This window comes from Hyaena hyaena, unplaced genomic scaffold (assembly GCF_003009895.1).
Source record: "Hyaena hyaena isolate Hyena2069 unplaced genomic scaffold, ASM300989v1 scaffold_492, whole genome shotgun sequence".
Lineage (NCBI taxonomy): Eukaryota > Metazoa > Chordata > Mammalia > Carnivora > Hyaenidae > Hyaena > Hyaena hyaena.
In genome coordinates, this window is record NW_024081124.1 from 1,158,202 (window position 1) to 1,177,132 (window position 18,931).

The 18,931-nt window shown below is 49.3% G+C and overlaps 1 protein-coding gene across 1 annotated transcript in view; it reads left to right on the forward strand.

Annotated features, from left to right (window-relative positions):
• The first annotated feature begins 4,622 nt into the window (after window positions 1-4,622).
• The window catches only part of UBE2G1 (ubiquitin conjugating enzyme E2 G1), a 123,892-nt gene continuing 109,583 nt past the window's right edge, over window positions 4,623-18,931 (forward strand). Inside the window, exons 1-3 of the mRNA XM_039254527.1 lie at window positions 4,623-4,721; window positions 5,957-6,064; window positions 10,828-11,284. Coding sequence (XP_039110458.1) covers window positions 4,623-4,721; window positions 5,957-6,064; window positions 10,828-11,284 — 664 coding nt within the window. The remainder of the gene's footprint in view (window positions 4,722-5,956; window positions 6,065-10,827; window positions 11,285-18,931) is intronic.

Below are 18,931 nucleotides of genomic sequence, written 5' to 3' on the forward strand. Positions count from 1 at the left end.
CGAGGGCAGCAGCAAAGCTCAGCTGAGCCTGAGTTCCTTCTCCGGGCTTCTCTCTGCCTCCGCGGGAGCTCCCAGGCTCCCTCCCCTCTCTGATGAGCTCCCCCTCCCTGGCCAGGTAACGGGTGAGGATCTCAGCGAGCCTTGAGGGTGGGTGGGCTGCTCCGGAGCCCGCAGGAAGCTTGGGGTCCTGGCAAACATTTCCTTTTTTTTTTTTTTTAATGTTTTATTTATTTCTGAGAGAGAGGCAGCATGAGCAGGGAAGCGTCAGAGAGAGAGGGAGACACAGAACCTGAAGCAGCTCCAGGCTCTGAGCTGTCAGCACAGAGCCCGATGCGGCGCTCAAACCCACGAACCGAGAGATCATGACCTGAGCTGAAGTTGGATGCTCACCCGACAGAGCCACCCAGGCGCCCCCTGGCAAACATTTTCTTTGAGGGACCGAAAGGCCCTACATTCAGCACCTTCTGAAGGCACATGGGTTCCATCCCATTTTACAGATGGGAAAACTAAGGCACCATAAATAAGTTAATTATCATTTAGGGGGAACTGCAAGTGTATAGATGTTTGTATTGTCACTTCACCGTGACCAAAAATGAACAGACAGTTTTGCTGCTCAAAGAGGAGAGCAGCTGGGAGGGGGGGGCGTAAGGCGGGCCCAGGCACAAATAACCTGTGACAAGTCTCCGCCACCTTGAGGGCAACCGTACATGCCCCTCCCCTGAGCTGTGGCCCTACCTCTTTTCTCTTTCACGGGCCGGGCCGACTTTGGGAAGGAGGAGAGACTCTTCCAAACGCCACGGTGACTTTCCACTGCAAAGAGTCCAGCCCACTGCTCACCTGGTCCCCTGCTCCAGCGTCCCCGCCCCAAAGCCTTCTGGGCGGCCTGACGCCAGCCTTCGCGGGACCTCTCACGCTGCCTGCGCTTCCAGTCTCAGCTCAAATGTCACCGCCTCAGGGAAGCCCTCCAGGACCACCTTAGCTAGGGTAAGCTCTCCAGTCAGCCTTTCCCGATACCCTATCTTCCTTTTCCTCACAGCACTTCTCAGTATCTGCGATTATCTTTTTGTGGACTGGGCTACGGGCTGTCAGGCCCGGCTAGACCGTGAACTCGGATTTTATCTTGTCTTTTCTTGTTTACCGCAAGTCAGCAGAGCCTGAACTAGTACCGGCACACAGTAGGGCTTCATGACTATGCGCCGACTCCCTTCGTCCACCACGTGGCCCATCTGCTCCTGGGCCTGTGCACCGTCCCCGGACCCCACTCTCACCAGGGGCCCCGATATCGCGGTCACCAAGGGATGACCCGTTTCTTACTTAACCTCTGCGTTGACCACCTCCTCCTTGAAGAGCCTTCTTCCCCTGCCTCTTGCCCGGTCTGTTCTGCCTTCCATCCCCTGAGCTTCTCCTGAGCTGCCTGCACCTTCCTGGCCACCTTCCCCGGGTCGGTCTCCCTGAGGGGCTTGCTCTGTGCCCTCCCCGAAGTGTGGCCTTCTCGTCTGCTCCGACCGGTTAAATTCCACCCAGGTTTCCTCCATGTGGAACGTTCCTCTGTCTCCTTCTGCCTCCCTGGCCAGGACGTCCAGTACAGCTGAGGGCTGTGGCCACGGCTGTCCCGTCCCCGCTCTCAGGTGAGGGCTTTTTGTGGTGGCCATTTCACAGGTTAGGGAAGCTTCTACCTATTCCTCGTTTATTCAGACTTTTTATAAAAAAGCACGCTGAATTCCATCAGCTGTTTGTTCCCTGCCGAGATGCCTCTCCCCGCCCTGCCCTTAATCTGTTAATGTGGCAAATCATATTGATTTCCTAATGGAAACTGACCCGTACACCCTGGACATGTCCATCTCAGACGCGATGTGCTAGTCTTTACAGATTGCCGGATTCAGTTTGCTCATTTTTTCTGTAAGGTTTTGCATCCATGGTCATGGTTTACACTGATCTGCTATTGTCCTTTCTCAGACTGATCTGATCAGGTCCCAATTTTAAGATTGTGCTAGTTTTGGGGCGCCTGGGGGGCTTAGTCGGTTGAGCATCTGACTTCAGCTCACGTCACGATCTTGCCATCTGTGGGTTCGAGCCCCGTGTCGAGCTCTGTGCTGACAGCTCAGAGCGTGGAGCTGCTTCAGATTCCGTGTCTCCTTCTCTCTCTGCCCCTCCCCCGCTTGCACTCTGTCTCTCTCTGCCTCTCAAAAATGAATAAACATTAAAAAAATTAAAAAAAATAAGACTGTGCTAGTTTTATAACACATACCTCTGTCCCCTACTCTAGTTTCTGTGATATTAGAATCAGTTGATCTTTGAAACTTGGTAAAACACATCAATAAAACCATCTGAGCCTATAGTTTTTCTTGTAGGGAGATATTCAACTACCAATTTCATTTGTTTAAAATAGTTGTTAGTTTTAAAAATGTTTTAATGTTTATTATTATGAGAGACAAACAGTGTGTGAGTGGGGGAGGGGCAGAGAGAGAGGGAGACACAATCGGAGGCAGGCTCCAGGCTCCGAGCTGTCAGCACAGAGCCCGACGCGGGGCTCGAACTCACAGACTGTGAGATCATGCCCTGAGCTGAGGTCGGACGCTCAACGGACCCAGGTGCCCCAGTTTTGTTATTTTCTTAAAGTTACTTTTTGTTTTTACTTTTTAATGTTTAATTTTGAGAGGGTTCATGTGAGTGTGGGAGGGGCAGAGAGAGAGGGAGAGAGATTCCCAAGTAGGCCCCATGCTCAGCAGAGAGTCTGATGTGGGGCTCGATCTTATGACCCGGTGAGGTCATGACGTGAGCCAAAGCCAGGAGTCGACATTTAACCGACTGAGCCACCCAGGCACCCCGAGTTTTTTTTCACTCTTTCACTATTATGACTAATGATGCTGTGAACATTCCTGTACAAGTGTTTTTGTGTGAACACAAGTTTTCAGTTCTACTGGGCATATACCTAGGAGTGGAATTGCTGAGTCATATGGAAATTCCATGTTTAACTTTCTGAGAAACTGCCAGCTTGTTTTCCACAGTGGCTGCAACATTTCACACCTAATGCCAACCACGTGGGAGGGCCCCGCCCCCCCCCGCCGGCCCCGTAACTCTCGTTAGCATCGGTCTTTTTTATTCCATCCGTCCTAGTGGATGTGAGGTGGCATCTCATTGTGGTTCTGATTTGCATTTCCCTCATGGCTAATGATGTTGAACATCTTTTCACAGGCTTACTGGCCATTTGTCTCCTTTGGTAAAATGTCTATTCAGACCATTTGCTCATTTTAAAATTGGATGATTTGTCTTTTTATTGACTTGTAGGAGTCCTTTGCATATTCTAGATATGAGTCTTTACTCAGATACATGATATGTAAAAATTTTCTCCCAGGTTTAGTTTTCTTCTTACTTTCTTGCAGGTGTCCTGTGAAGCACACAGGTTTTAATTTGGATGAGGTCCAATGTATCTACTTTTTCTTTTGTGGCTTGTTCTTCTGGTATCTTGTCTAGGGAACCACCTACCTAATAAGATCACAGAGATTTACTTCAGTTTACTTACTTCCAAGGATTTCATAGTCGTGGCCGTTATCTTTAGGTACCTGATCCATTTTCAGTTAGCTTTCACTTACAGTGTGAGGTAGGGGTCCAATTTCATTTATTATGACTTTTTTTGTATGTGGCCACCCAGCCATCTCAGTTCTTTGTGTTAGTTTGCTATTCTGTCTCTAACTTTTTACAATAAATTCTTAGCTTATTAAATTTTCAGTCTTTCTTCTTTTATTTTTTCTTTTTAAAAAACATTTTATTTTTACTACACCCAACATGGGGCCCGAACTCATAACCCTGAGATCAAGTGTCCCATGCTCCACCAACTTGGCCAGTCAGACTCCCTCTTTCTTCTTTTCTAATATAAGCATTTAAAGTTATAGATTTACCTTTAAATACTTTTTACTTTTTGGACTCAAAAAATGAGCAAAATTAAGAATCCAGGAGAGGCTGATTCTGTAGCCTGAAGGACACCTTGACATCCCACTCTGTATCTCCCTCTGCCAGGTATACAAATCCAAATTTTACAAGCACAGGCCTATAGTAACCTTGAGAGATTGTCCAGTTATTAATTTAATAGAGTCGACATATCCATCTGACAGATATGTATTGAGTATTTACTGTGCAGCATCAGAATGTTAAGTACTTAAAAAAAACCTTTTTAATGTTTATTTATTTTTGAGAGAGAGAGGGAGACAGAGTGTGAGTAGGGGAGGGGCAGAGAGAGAGGCAGACATAGCATCTGAAGCAGGCTCCAGGCTCTGAGCTGTCAGCACAGAGCCCGATGCGAGGCTTGAACCCATGGATTGTGAGATCATGACCTGAGCCAAAGTCGGAGGCTTAACGGACTGAGCCACCCAGGCGCCCCATGATGTTAGGTTCTGAGAACGGAGAAGGAGTAACATAGAGCCCTGTCATCACAAAGCTTACAGACTATTGAAAAGGAAAAGAAAGTATGCAATACTGCACGATAAATGCTGGGACAGGAGATGTCACACAGGCTGAACTAGGAAACGGAAGTAAGATGAGTTTTGAGATTGAGCAAAGTTTTCTGGAGGAAATTGCTCCCTTCAAGGAACCGCAAGATGAATCCGTAGGCGTGCTCCACGTGCATGGCGCTCAAGGGTGTTCTGAGCCACCAGGACAGCAAAGGGAAAGACCACGAGGTGCAAAAACAAGCCTTGGCCTTTTGGAGGAAGGAGAAAAGTGCCGTCAGGAGCAGAGAGTGTTAGGAAGAGGCCCGGGGGAGAGTCAGGATGAAGCGGGAGCCTGGGCGCGTCTCTGACACTACACAGCGAAGGGCAGACCACAGCGGGGAGCTGAGATTCCATCCTCAAACAGTTGGGGGGCCACAGTGCGTTTTAAGTAGGAGGGACACAGTAGCAGGTTCGCGTTCTGAACGTCTCGCTGTGGCTGCAGAGAAGAGAGGAGGGAGGGAGTCCAGACCGGTGGCCAGGAGACCCTCATGGAGGTTTGGGATTTGCCCAGGCTCGGATCAGGGAGCGTCCATGGGAAGGGAAAGGAGTGAACGTTTAGGCCTCGGTGACCAGTCGCATGTAGGGGTGACACGGGGACATCAAGGCCGACCCTCGGTTTCAGGCCCGTGCGAGTGGGCGCCGGTGCTCAGGACAGAGCAGGCCTGGGCAGGAGACCCCGGGCCCCCATCAGGGTGATGGGGAGTGGGCGCCCCGCCCCCTCCTGGCCTCATCTGAGGACTCGCATCCTCAGTCCCCAAGGGAAGGCTGTCCTCACCCCTCCTCTGCCAGTCTCAGCGTTGCCACGCTTGGCATCTCGTGCTTCCGTTGCTGCTTTCCAGACTTTTCTCTTTTCTCCCCCGAACCCTAGCTCTTTTGAGGTTAATGCCATCGGGCTCTACCACGAGTACCCCCTTTACCGCTATGGCCGATGGACCCACTCACCACTGACTGGCTCCTGCTTCACAGCCCTTCTCTCTATCCTACTCTGGACCTGGTTCTTGGGGACTTAAGTGCCCACGTGAATGACCTACCCAGTAATCCTGCCTCGTCTCCTTGACCAACTCCTTCCTCCCCACCGGGCAGCCTCCCCACATTCGCGTGATAAACATGTCACAGCCCAATTCTGGGTTCCAGGCACCCACTCTGGCCAGCATTTCCTGTCCTTCGAGCTTGCCTGGGTTAGTGACTGCACCGCACAGCTCTTCCACCTCACCAAGACCCTGTTATTTGTGCCACTTGTCACTATGCATCAGCCCCTTCCAATTTTCACTTCCTTCTCTGCTCGGACAAGAGCCCACTGCTGCGGTCACTCTCCTCAAACACCCTCCACACCCTTGGCCGTCTCCCTCTCTCCCTGCATTTGCTCACCGGCTGCACCCAGCTGTCAGCCGTCTCCACGCTCGCACCTGGGCGGCTGGGCACCCCCAGAAACACGGTCACTGAGCCGCACCGCGTGGGTGCACTTTCAGGTCACGCCCACAAACTGCGTGCGAGCCCTGGGCACCGAGACCCGTGCCCTCGCGTCACGTTCAGCCTGTAGCCCGCTCGGCACGCTCCACCACGGTTTCTCCATCAGGGTGAGCAACCGGTGCCCAGGTTCAAGATTAAGCCCACGCTTCCCAGCCCACACCTCTCTCTTCTCAGCAGCACGTGGCCGTTGACCGTTCCTTCCTCCTGCGAACATGTCCTCCTACATCGGGTTTTCTCTTTTTTGTCTGCTTCCTCATTTTCCTTTGTTGGTTTCTCCCCCTCTACCTGACCTCAGATGTCTGGGTGTTTCTGGGCTCATTTTTGGGCTTAAGGAAAAAATCTTGGGGCATCCGGGTGGCTCAGTTGGTTGAACATCTGAGTTTTGATTTCGGCTCAGGTCATGATCCCAGGGGCGTGGGATCGAGCCCCGCATCCTCGTTGAGATTCTCTCTCCCTCTGCCCCTCCCCTGCTCGTGCTTTCCCTCTCTCTGTCTCTCCCTCTTTCTCTCAAATAAATAAAATGCAAAAAAAAAAAAAAAAAAAAAAAAAAAAAAAAAAAAAAAAAAAAAAAAAAGAAAAAAATTATTGCACTTTCTTTCTAGGAAGTCTAATGCTGTTCTCTCCAAATTTGTATCTGTAGCTTTGTTCTCTTGTCTGAACCCGTCTTAGGTATGAGTATGCTACTTTGACACGTCTGCTTGGATGTCTAATAAACAGCTAAAATATAACTCATCCAGATCGATACCGCCATGCCAAAACCTCTTTTCCCTCCCTCCTTTTTCAAATCAAGCCAGTTATTCCAGGACCATAAACTAAGGAGCCGTCTTCCCCACGCACCCACAGTCAGTCTGTCAGGAAGCCCTTGCTCTTTAACTTCCAATGTATCTCACCTGCTTCAGCATCCCTGCGCCCATCCTGGCTCAAGCCACCACCATCTTTTGCCTCATCTTCTGCCATAGACTTCCGATTGGTCTTCCAGTAAACACTTCTCTTTTCTATGAGCACCAAAGGGAACTTTAGACCACGCATACTAGATCACATCCCTCCGAAGGCTTCCACTGCAGCAAAGCTAAGACCCAAGCTCTCTGCTGTGGTCAACAAGGCCCTTTGCAAGATGGCCCCTGCCTGCCTCTGCTCTGCCCCCTTCACCCCACCCGTGCTCACCTGTCTAGTCTTTGGACAAGCTGAGCTCTTACCTCCCTCCGGGCCCAAGCAGTAGTGGCTTCCTCTCTCGCCCAGGGTCCTCAAATGGCATGTCCTGTCTGGGGTGCAGACCTCAGGCCAAATATCTTCTCTTGAGAGAGGACTTCCCTGACTCCCTTATCAAGTTGAGACCCTTTGCCTTGAGTTATTCACTCACACTATTTGTTTCTATCACATCACTTATTAGAATCTGGTGATGAATTGTTTAATATTTTTTTAGTTTGTTATTGACTGTCCTCTCTTACTGGATATCAGTGCTATGAGAGCAGTGGCCTGATTTGCCTAGTTTACTCCTGGATCCCTTGTCTTAAAAAACTAACGTTAGCTCATAATAGGTGCTCAACAAAACCCTTGTTAAATGAATGAATACAGAGATAGACAGGTGAAATTGCCAACATGAGCCTCTGATGAAAGACCTGTGCTAGAGATTTGGGAATTATTATAAAAAATAAATCTTAATAAGCAAGGTATAGGAGAGAAGGTCCTTAATCTGCTAAAAAAGATCTTAAAAAAAATCTGCAGCATGAGGCTTGATAGTGAAAACACTGAAACAGTCCCTTTAAGAATGGAACAAAACAAGAGTGCCCACCACCACATCTTCTAGGCCCTGCTGCTGGAGAGCTAGGCAGGTGGGCAGCAAAGAGAAACAGTGTTTCAAAAGAAATAGAAGTGATATTCTTTGGACACATATTATTTTTCTAGAAAATAAAAATAATCTATAAATAAGTGATTGGTTTAGAGTTTAGTGAGGTTTCTGGATCAACATACAAATATCAGTTGCTTTTTAAAATTATTATTATTATTTTTTTATATATATATTTTTTATTTATTTCTAGGAGAGAGAGAGACAGTGTGAGCAGGGGAGGGTCAGAGAGAGAGGGAGTCACAGACTGAAACAGGCTCCAGGCTCCGAGCTGGCAGTCAGCACAGAGCCCGATGCGGGGCTCGAACCCACGAACCGCGAGATCACGACCTAAGCGAAAGTCGGACGCTTAACCGACTAAGCCACCCAGGCGCCCCTTTAAAATTATTTTTAAAGGGGTACATGGGTGGTTCAGTCAATGAAGTGTCCGACTATTGATTTCTGTTTGGGCCATGGTCTCACAATCCGTGAGTTTGAGCCCCACGTGGGTCTTTGTGCTGACAGTGCAGAGCCTGCTTGGGATCTTCTCTCTCCTTCTCTCTCTCTCTCTCTCTCAAAGTAAATAAACATTAAAACAAAAAAGAAAAAAATAAAATAATTTTTATATATGAGGAAGATGCAGACTATGACATTATCCTATGCTTACCTCTGTATGTAAATGAGAACAACATTGTTTCACCACAAAACTCACTGTGAGCACTGAGCTAAAAAAGAGAACACGCTACAGACATAGCAAGGCCTGTTATCATGATACCTTAAAATATCAGATGTAGCAAGAGAGTCCTACCAATATCCAAGAAGAAAAAAAAATAGGTCACCTAAAATGGAGCAAGAGTCAGAGCCATCACTGGATGCGAGAGGACAACGAATCAGTACTTTTGTATTTTTGAAGAAAAACAATGACTTTAAACATGAAATTCTATACCCAGCTAAGCTGGCATTAAATTATAGATGTTTAAAACTTTCGCTTTTTTGGATGTGTAAGGACCCAGAAAATGTGCCCTGTGTATATTCCTCAGAATTATCTGAGAATATGCTCCGGCAAAAGAAAGGAGTAAACAAAAAAGAATTACACTTGAGATCCAGGATAAAGTAGATGGAGCCCAGAAGAGTGGCCAAGGGGAATCCTAGGAAGACTTCTATATGGCAGGCATGACTCGATGCAATCAGCTCCGAAGACAGGGGTAATATACAACCTTCCAGAAGGAAGATTTCTAAGAAAAAGGGCTTGATAGAATAAAGTAACAAGGGGGTGGGATAGAGAAGAGAGGATATTGATATTGATCAAGATACCACAAGAAAAATAAGTATAATTAGAAACCCTAGGCCTCCAAAAAAGTCCATGTAAGGAATAAATATAATTATATTCCATTATAGTCAACATTTATAAAGTCACAATAGTGTACAAACTATTGATTGACATAACAATCATTGATCTAAAACTGTTCATTGATATAAATTTGATGATTTAATGATATTCGGAGGAAAGGGAATGGAGGATAGCATAAGATAACTAAATCCTCATCAGTTACAGCAAGAATAAATATATAAGGTCTAAACTGCCTAAGTCCAGAGAAAGCACTAAAGCATATTATTATTATTATTAGAGAAAGAGAGAGAGTGAGGAAGAGGGAAAGAGAGAGGATCTAAGGAGGCCCCACGCTCGGCGTAGAGTCCGAATTGGGGCTCAATCTCCCAACCCTGGGATCATGACCTGAGCTGAAATCAAGAGCTGGCCACTGAGCGGACTGAGCCACCCAGGCGCCCCTAAAGTATATTGTTTAGAATAAATGAGGTAACTACCAGAAGAAATGGCTACCAGCGTTAGAAGGGATTGTGTGTGGCAAGCAGGATTCGGGAGTGGGTACCGGGTGCACAAAGAACTTTTTTCAATGTAAGCCTTAACATACTGTTTGATATAAACTATGTGCATTTACTATTTTGATAACATTCAACATTCATTTAAAAAGGAAGATTTTTAGTCCAGAAAGGAGGGGTGTTTTCAGAAACTGATTTCTTACGGTGGAGCTGAGGAAGCCCCTCCGAGGGCTGGGATTAGCTGTAGCTCAAAGGGCAGCACTTCTGATCCATAGCCAAGGACTGCTTGTCCCAGTGCAGCTCTCTGTGATATACTGTCTCATTCGAAATATACTTATTGAGATACTTATATCTAAATTATTTAGATACTTATCTTCACGCCTTGCTGTTTTATTCTTTTCCTTGGACAGAGTCTTCCAAATTGAGTAAACTTTAGGCCTCACAAAAGCTGGGTTTTAGCCCCTTGGGTTTGTTGCCCTGAAGGAGTTGGGATTCGCCCCTTCTGTTTATTTGGTTCTTTGAATTCTTTTTCGGGGGGCGGGGGGGGCTGAGAACAGTTTTTTTCAGTAGTTTGTACAATCCAGAGAACGGCTCTTCCCGGGAACCGGAGGGACTGGAAGCCTCTCGGGGGCGGGCAGGGAGCCGACTTGGGCGAGTCTCCCGCGGTCCGGGTCCGAGACAGACAGGCCGGAGCGCCGTCCGGAGAGTTTCCGCGCGTCGGGAGGCTGCGGGGCGGGGCTTGCCGAGCGCGGCTGCTTCCCAGGAGCCCGGGGCCCGCTCTGCCCGGGGAGACGCCGCCGGCCCCGCGGCTCGGGGCGTCAGGGCGCGCTCACCCCGCCGTCCGACTGTCCACGCGTAGTCGCCTCGTGGACGTGCAACGTTTTGTCAGGAACCCTTCTGCGGGATGACTTCACGGCAGACACGCAGTCTGTCTTGGGGGCTTATTTAAAACGGGGCACACATACCAAGTCCCGCTTTGACGGTGACTAACGCGCACACCACGTGCGACGGCTGGACGACCGCGGGGGAGCTGCCACCGCCGGGCGTCCGCCGCTCCACGTGACCTGTGCGCGCCCAGACCACCTGCTCCAACCTCGCGGCGCAGCCCCGACGCTGAGTGACCTCTTCGTGATGGCGCCCGCGGGGCGTCTGCGGCCCAGGCGCCGCCGCGGCGGACCTTCCCAAGATGGCGGCGGCGGCGCGTAGGGGGCGGAGTTCCGCCGCCGGGGGCGGGGCCGGCCGGCCGAGGGGTCGGGCCGGCGGGCGGGCCCAGCCGAGGTGGGCAGCCCCAGCGCGCCTGCGCGGAGCGGCCCTGCGCGCAGTGAGGCAGTGGCGGGGGAAGGCACCGGCGGGGCCGACGGGCGGCGTGAAGGAGGGAAGCGGGCGAGCGGAGTCCCAGTGCGCGCCGCGGCCGCCCGGGCGCCCTCCCCTTCCGGGCGCGAGGCGCTGTGCGGAGCCGAGCCGAGCGGACCCGCGGCCCCAGCCCGGCCCTGCCCCGGCCCCAGCGCGCCCGTCGCGGGGGCCCGCGTTCCTCGGCACACCCGGCTCCAGGCGCCGCCAGAGCCCGTCCCCGACCCTCCGGAAGCCCCGGCGGCGGCCCGGGCCCTGGGCGGGAGGATGACGGAGCTGCAGTCGGCGCTGCTACTGCGAAGACAGCTGGCAGGTGAGAGCGGGCCGGCGGCCGTGCGCCGGGCCGGGCCCGGGCCGCGGGGAGCCGCCGCCGCCGAGTCCTCCCCGCTCCCGGGCGGGCGCCCGTCCGGCCGGGCCCGGCACTGGCCGGCGGCGGGAGGGTGCCGGGGGCGGGGACGCGCCCCTCCGCGGGGCCCGGGACCGCGCTCGCAGCCCGCCCCCTCCCCCACCGCCCGGTGGGACGTTGCGGGGGAGGGGCTGCGGGTCCCCCGAGGGGCGGGCCCGGGCTCAGGTGCGGCGGGGGCCTCGCGACCCCGGGGCCGGGCGGGGCGCGCGGGCCCGCGGGGGGCGGCGGGGCGGGCGGGGCCCGGGAGGGCGAAGGGGGGCGGCCCCCCGGCCGCGGAGGGGAGGCGCGCAAAACTTCTGGCCGGCCGCGCGGCGCCGCGGAGTTGGGGCGGACAACAAAGCGCCGGCCTCGGCCGCCGCGCCGCGCGGGAGCCGGAGGGGCCGGAGGGTGCGGGCCGCCGCCCGGCTGCCCGCGCCCGGCCCGGGCCCCGCCGCTCGCCCGCAGAGGGTTGGGGACGCGCCGGGGAGCCGCTCGCGGCCGGCCCCGGGCTTTGTGCGGCGAGCGCCGCGGCCCCCGCGCCGGCCTGCGGGGCCCCCCGGGCTGCGGCCCCGCGGGCCTGGCCTGGGGCGGCGGCCGGGGCGGCCTCCGCGGAGGTGCCTGCGTCCCCCTCCCCCATTGTCCCGGCCTCCGGCCGTTTGCGGCTTCCAGGTTGACTTTTTAGGGGGTTGGCTCCGACTCCGCCAGGACTGGGCGATCGGGCATGCGCACTGGGGGCGGACGTGCGCGGAGCGCGGCGGGGGGGCGCGGGCTGGTGGCTTCACAATGCCGCCCCACGTGCTGCCAGATTTAAAGAGACACGCGCCGGCGGCGAGCCCCGGGGTGCCGCGGCGGGTGCGCTCCCGCCCCCGGCGGCCCGCAGCGCCCGGCCCGGGGCGCCCGCCGGTGGGGGGGGGGGCGTGCGCGGCCCCGGGGTTGACCTGGGCCTCCCGGGGGCGGTGAGGTGTCGGTTAGAGCACCTTCATGGCTTCTTAAGGAAAAGGTCGTCAGGGGCTGTTACAGATTGTATAATTAGGTTTATTATTAGACCATGAGCAAGCAGGTTTGGACAAGTACTAAAGTTCTGGATGCTCGGGAGGAGTGGCGTCGAGTGAATGGAGAAGTTCTAGCGACACTTAAATTCGTCGGGAATAATGTATCGGAAGAGCATGAAACAGTAACCGTATTGCATCTTGTATTTGCAAACCCATCTTAGTGGGTTTTTTTTTTTTGTTTGTTTTTTTTTTTGTGTGTGTGTGTATTGGTTTTGTTTATTTTGGAAGAAAGAATTAAGATCAATTTTGTCTCGCCAAGAATTCGCCAACCTGTGTTTCTTTCGTGCTGAGCTATTAAACAGTGTTAGAATACCAAGTCAGTATTAAAACGGTGTTCAACTTACATAATGGGAAAGATAGAGATTTTAGAAGGTGTAAGTTAATGCAGTTACTGAGAAAGTGAAGTATGACTAATAACAGCATTAGCAGTATTTCACAACTGTTTTCCTACTCAGCTCTAGATTTTGATGGCCTCTTGGTTTAGTTTTGCACTTTTTGACAAGCTTAGGCCCACATGTTGATCAACCGTTTTTCCAAAGCTATATATTAATGACGGACTTTTTTTAAAGATTTTGTTTCACATTTTTAAAGTTTGTTTACCTTGAGAGAGAGACAGAGCTAGTGTCCAAACCCTCTAGCGAGGGAGGTACGGTGGGAGAGAGAGAGAGAGAGAGAAAGAGAGAGAGAGAATCCTAAGCAGACTTCACGTGGTGAAAGAAGGGCGGGATGTGGGGCTTGAGGTCAGGAAACCCTGAGAATATGGCCTGAGCTGAAACCAAGAGTCAGTCACTTAACGGATTGAGTCACCCAGGTGTCCCTTAAGGTTTTAGTTTTAAGTAATCTCCACATCCATGGTGGGTCTCAAACCCACAGCCCTGAGATCAAGAGGCTCACACACGCTACACCCAGCAAGTCAGCCAGGTGCCCCAGTGGTTGACTTTCCGTAAGGCACATTGAAACATCCTTTGAGGTTGAAGGAGAGAATGTATTAATTTATAATTTTTCAAACTTCACTGTAAAGTTACTTAACTGCTGATTATTTTTTCTTGCCTTCTTGATCAGAAATAATGGGCTGTTCCTAATTTCTTAAATATTTGGAGGATTTTAATTAACAAGCACAGCGTATTAGGCCAAGGCAGTGTATTGAGAGTTTAAATATCACGTTCATTGGAAAGCCTTGATACCTACTGACTAAAATAAAGGCCCTGTTGTATGTTAGTAGTACATTGTTTGAGTTTTGTGGTTCTTCAAATACCATTTGAAAACAGGAAAGAATGGTAAACTATAGTCTCTTGAAATCACTTAGAGTGGCCTTTGTAAGGTTTAATGATTAAAAATCTTAAAAAAATTTTTTTTAACGTATATTTATTTCTGAGAGAGACAGCATGAGTAGGAGAGGGTCAGAGAGAGAGTGAGACACAGAATCTGAAACAGGCTCTAGGCTCTGAGCTAGCTGTCAGCACAGAGCCTGCCATGGGGCTCGAACCCACAAACCATGAGATCATGACCTGAGCCAAAGTCGGATGCTGAACCGACTGAGCCACCCAGGCGCCTTTAAAAATCTTGGAATGTATTGAATTGAGTTGAGCAAATCTTTAAGCTGTTCTGGCTGCTAGAATTTCAGACACCACAGTGGTCAGCAGTGGTTACATGTATTGAGGTCAGCCCTGAAGGGTTTTACTTCATTACTTGAGGGGAGAAGTGTGTGTGTGTTTGTGTGTGTGTGTGTGTGTGTGTGAGAGAGAGAGAGAGAGAGAGAGAGAGAGAGAGTCAGATATGTTTTGTTGGTAATTGTAATGAAGAACCTGGTTCCTTTGGTTGAAGAGTTTCTCAGACTCAGGACTACTGACATTTTGGTCAAATGTCGTGGGGCCTGTACTGTGTATTACAGAATGTTCAGGATTCTTGGCCTCTACCCGCTGGATACCGGTGGTAGTACACCCCTTCAGGTGTGACAACCAACCAAAAAGGTCTCCATTGCCAGTGTCCCCCGAGGGATTAAAATCCACCCAGGTTGAAAAATTACTAGTTTAAAGGTGTTAAGACCATTATACTGTTGTGAAGCGCATAAGAGCACCTGACAGATTGATGAAATCAGATAGGTTGTGTATTCCTTCGTGGGTATTATTAGACTCTGACTTACTCCTTTGGATTCATCAGCAGTGCATAATACTACAGCCCAAGAAATTTGATACACCAGAGATACTTCACAATTATTTCAGTTTGGGGGAAGGATTATAAGTCCTGGTTAAAAATACAGAGCATAAAATAGTATAGTCTTTCCACTCCCCCAGGACCCCTACGCCCTTCTGTTGGAAACAGCCGTCATTGATTGGTACTTTCCTGTGTGCCTTGTCAGAGATTCAGATTCTTGTATGTACGTTAATGTGTATATATTTTTACTGGGGACTAACATGTACTGGTCACTGTACTACTACATATTTCATCTCATTTAATCTTCCCAGTAAGGAAATAGTGACTTAGAGAGGTTGAGTTACTTGCCCAAAGTATAGTAAAGTAAGTTAAGTGGTACTGCTACATTCAGGTTGAGGGCCTTCTTATTTTGGAGATGTTGTTTTATTTATTTAATTTTAATTTTAATTAATTAGGCTTTGTTTTAATTGCCTAGGTCGCCTCCCAGAAAGCAGTAATTAACACAAATGTGAAATAGTGTTTTATAAATTTAAACATTCAGAGTTACTTTATCCGGTAGCTCTCACAATAATTATGGAAATGTTCCCATCTTACTTAAATTTTCATACAAAATACTACATATACATTAAGACTTAAGTGATTCTTTTTTTCTTTAGTGTTTATTTCTATTTAAAAACATTTTTTTAATGTTTGTTTATTTTTGAGAGACACAGAGCGGGAGCGGGGCAGAGAGAGAGGGAGATACAGAATCCAAACAAAGCAGGCTCCAAGCTCTGAGCTGTCAGCACAGAGCCCAGCGCTGGGCTCGAACCCATGAACCGTGAAATCATGACCTGAGCTGAAGTCCGGTACTCAGCCAGCTGAGCCACCCAGGCGCCCCAAATGTTTATTTTTGAGAGAGAGAGAGAGCGCTCGAGCGCACACACACGGGAGGGGCAGAGAGAAGGGGGGCGGGGGGGGGGGATGAGGATCCGAGCGGGCTCTGTGCAGACAGCAGAGAGCCCCATGTGGCTTGAACTCACGAACTGTGAGATCACCCCCTGTGCCAAAGTCGAACACTTAACGGTCTGAACCACCCAGGTGCCCTGATCTAAGTGATAATCCTAAAAAGGGTATTTTAGCCGTTGTGAGCCTCAGGCCAACGTCATAGGCTGAAGGAAGTGCTAAGCTTTTTGGTGGTGGTGGTCAGCTGTGAGAAAGTTGGACTTGGTCCTCTTCGATCCTACTGAATTTTGTGATGTGACAAGCATTTATAAGGAATAAGAGGATGGGTTTTTGTTGTTTTGTTTTAAGATTACTTGAGTTTACTTAGATTTTTATTAGTTAGGGTTTTGTAGGCACCTGCCATTCCAGAGCTAGGAAGAAGAATCCTTTTGTACGTAAACGATAAACTAGTTGAGCTTCTTTTACTGTAGAGATTTTGATTAATTTTAAAGTAATCTGGAAAATTCCCAGATCATCTTCTCCTTGGCTGCCTATGTAAGTAGGTGGTTTTGATGAGTTAGTTCTGTGTGTTTCTCAGGCTTCATGTGCAGTGGAATCACTTGGGAAATACAGATTCCTGGGCTCGTGCCCAAAGAGTCTACACATCTTGATGCCCAAGAAAATCCACTTTTAAATTTTATTTTAGTTTTTTATTAAAAAAATTATTTTTTAAGATTTTATTTTTAAGTAATCTCTGCACACAACATGGGGCTCTAGTTCACAACTCTGAGATCAAGAGTTGCAAGCTTCACCCACTGAGCCAGCCAGGTGCTCCAAGAAAATCTAATTTTTAAAGGAGTGCTGTGGTGGCCGTGAAGCCAGGCATGTGGAGCCACGCTGCAGTGGGTGCTCTGCGCTGATTGCCGCACGTCCTGGTTTGTGATGTGCTGTTTCATTGGCAGCCCTGGTGTTTGTAAGATGTTCAAAGAATTCACTTAGAAGGACCAATTAGAAAGATTTAGTATTTCTTGGCTTTTCTAGAATATGTTGGCACTCTTCCATACAAATTCCATTAACAGTTTTAAACAAGCAGATACAGAATAACTGGTTATTGACAGGAAGGCTAGTATTTGGGTGACGAACATAGTGTTTAATATGTATCTATTTTAAATGTTTTATTTACTTCTGAGAGAGAGAAAGAGAGAGAGCGCGTGCGCGCGAGCGCGCAGGGGAGGGTCAGAGAGAGGGGGGGACACAGAATCTGAAGCAGCTCCAGGTTCTGAGCTGTTGGCACGGAGCTTGATACAGGGTTTGAACTCAGGAACCATGAGATCATCACCTGAGCCGAAGTTGGACTCTTAACCAACTGAGCCACCCAGGCGCCCCTATCATTCTCTTATTCTTATGTGTGGTGCGCGTATTAGAGTTTCTAGTTCAAGACCGTGTGGTGCTAAGTGAAGAGGTTTTATCGATAGAATGATCTGTGGAAGGGTCTGTTGGTAAACTGGGCGTCATCAGCATTAAAAGCTTATGTTTGCGAGAGACAACTGAAAAGGCAAGCTGGAAGAATACAGATATTTGCAATCTAAATATCTGGTGAAGGATTGATCTGGAATATATGAAGAACTCTCAAAATTCAACAGTAAGAGGAAATAGCCCATTTAGAAAATGAGCAAAAGATGTGAACAGATATTTCAGATGGCATGTAAGCAAATGAAAAGATATCCAGTGTTATTGACCATGAGGGAAATGCAAATTTAAACCACACTAAATTATCACTATATATCTACTAGAATAGCTTAAAAAAAAAAAAGAAAAAGATTAACACCAAATGCTGTCCAGCAGATGTGGGGGTACGTTTTCTCATATGTTGTCGGTGGGAAGGTGAAATTGAAAAGCCATTATAGAAAACAAATTTTCTGCAAATTTCTTACAAAACTGAATAGACACTTACCTTACAACCCATCACGTGCACATTTGGGCATTTATTTTAGAGAAATGAGTCTTACGTCCTTGTAAAAGTCTATGTGTGAACAGTCATGGTAGCTTTATCAGTAATAGCTAAAGACTGGAGGACAGCCTGATAAGCTTCCGAGGGTGAGTGAGCTGTGCTCCCTCCACACCATGGAGTATACTTGTCAGCGATACAGATAAACACACTGTTGATACACAGAACAGCTTGGATGATCTCAAGGGAGTTATGCTGAACGGGGAAAAAAAAAAAAGCTGATCTCAAAGGGTTGCATCCATTTACATGAAATTCTTCTTTTTATTGTAAAACACATAAATTTGACCATCTTAGCTATTTAAAAACTTTTTAAATGGTCATTTATCTTTGAGAGCTAGACAGAGCATGGGTGGGGGAGGGACGGGGGGGGAGGAAGGGAGAGGGAGACAGACAGACACAGAATCTGAAGCAGCTCCAGGTTCTGCGCTGTCAGCACAGAGCCCGATGCGGGGGTCGAACTTGTGAACTGCGAGACCCTGACCTGAGCCGAAGTCGGACGCTTAACCCACTGAGCCACCCAGTTGCTCCCTTTAAAAAATTTTTTAATGTTTATTTATCTTCAAGCACGAGCAGGGGAGGGGCCATCATCTTCACAATTTTTAAGTGTACCGTTCAGTAACGTTAAGTGCATTCACGGTGTTGTGGATCATCTCCAGAACTCTCTTATCTTGAAAAACTGAAGCTATTTACCCATTAAACTCCGCCCTCTCCGCATCCCCCTCGTCCCTCATAACCATCATTTTACTTTCTGTTTGTATGAGTCTGATAACTTTGCTTCCTGTAAACGGAGTCATAGAGTATTTGTCTTTTCTGACCGGCTTATTCACTCAGCGTGCCGCCCTAAGGTTCACCCACGTTGGAGCATGTGACAGGGCTCCTTCCTTCGGAAAGCTAGATAGTGTTCCCTTGTTCGTATCTGCCACGTTTTGTTTATCCCGTTGTCCGGAGATGTACATCTGGGGCACTTCCTCCTCTTGGCTGTTGTGATTATTGCTGCTGAGAACATGGGTGTGCAGATATCTCAGAATCCTGCTTTCAGGTTTTTTTGGCTGTAAATCCAGAAGTGGGATTGCTGGATTGCATGGTAGTTGTGTTTTTTTAAAAAATAGACTATGTTTAGAGCAGCTTTAGATTCACGGCAAAATTGAGCAAGTAGTACGGAGATTTCTCATACACCCCAAGCCCCCCCCCCCCCCCCCCCCCCCCGTAGTCTCCTCCAGTATCCACACCCCATGAGCGGTGACTGTGTTGCAGTCGGTGAGCCTGCCCTGAGCAGTCCTGCCCTAATTGTTTTGAGGAACTTCCATATGTTCCATGGCGGCGGCACGAGTTTTCGCCCCCGCCAGTAGTGCAGAAGGGTTCCCGCTTCTGCACGTCCTCGCCAGCACCTGTGCCGGCCGGTCCTTGTCGTCGCTGACTGTCGCCTTCCTGATGGGT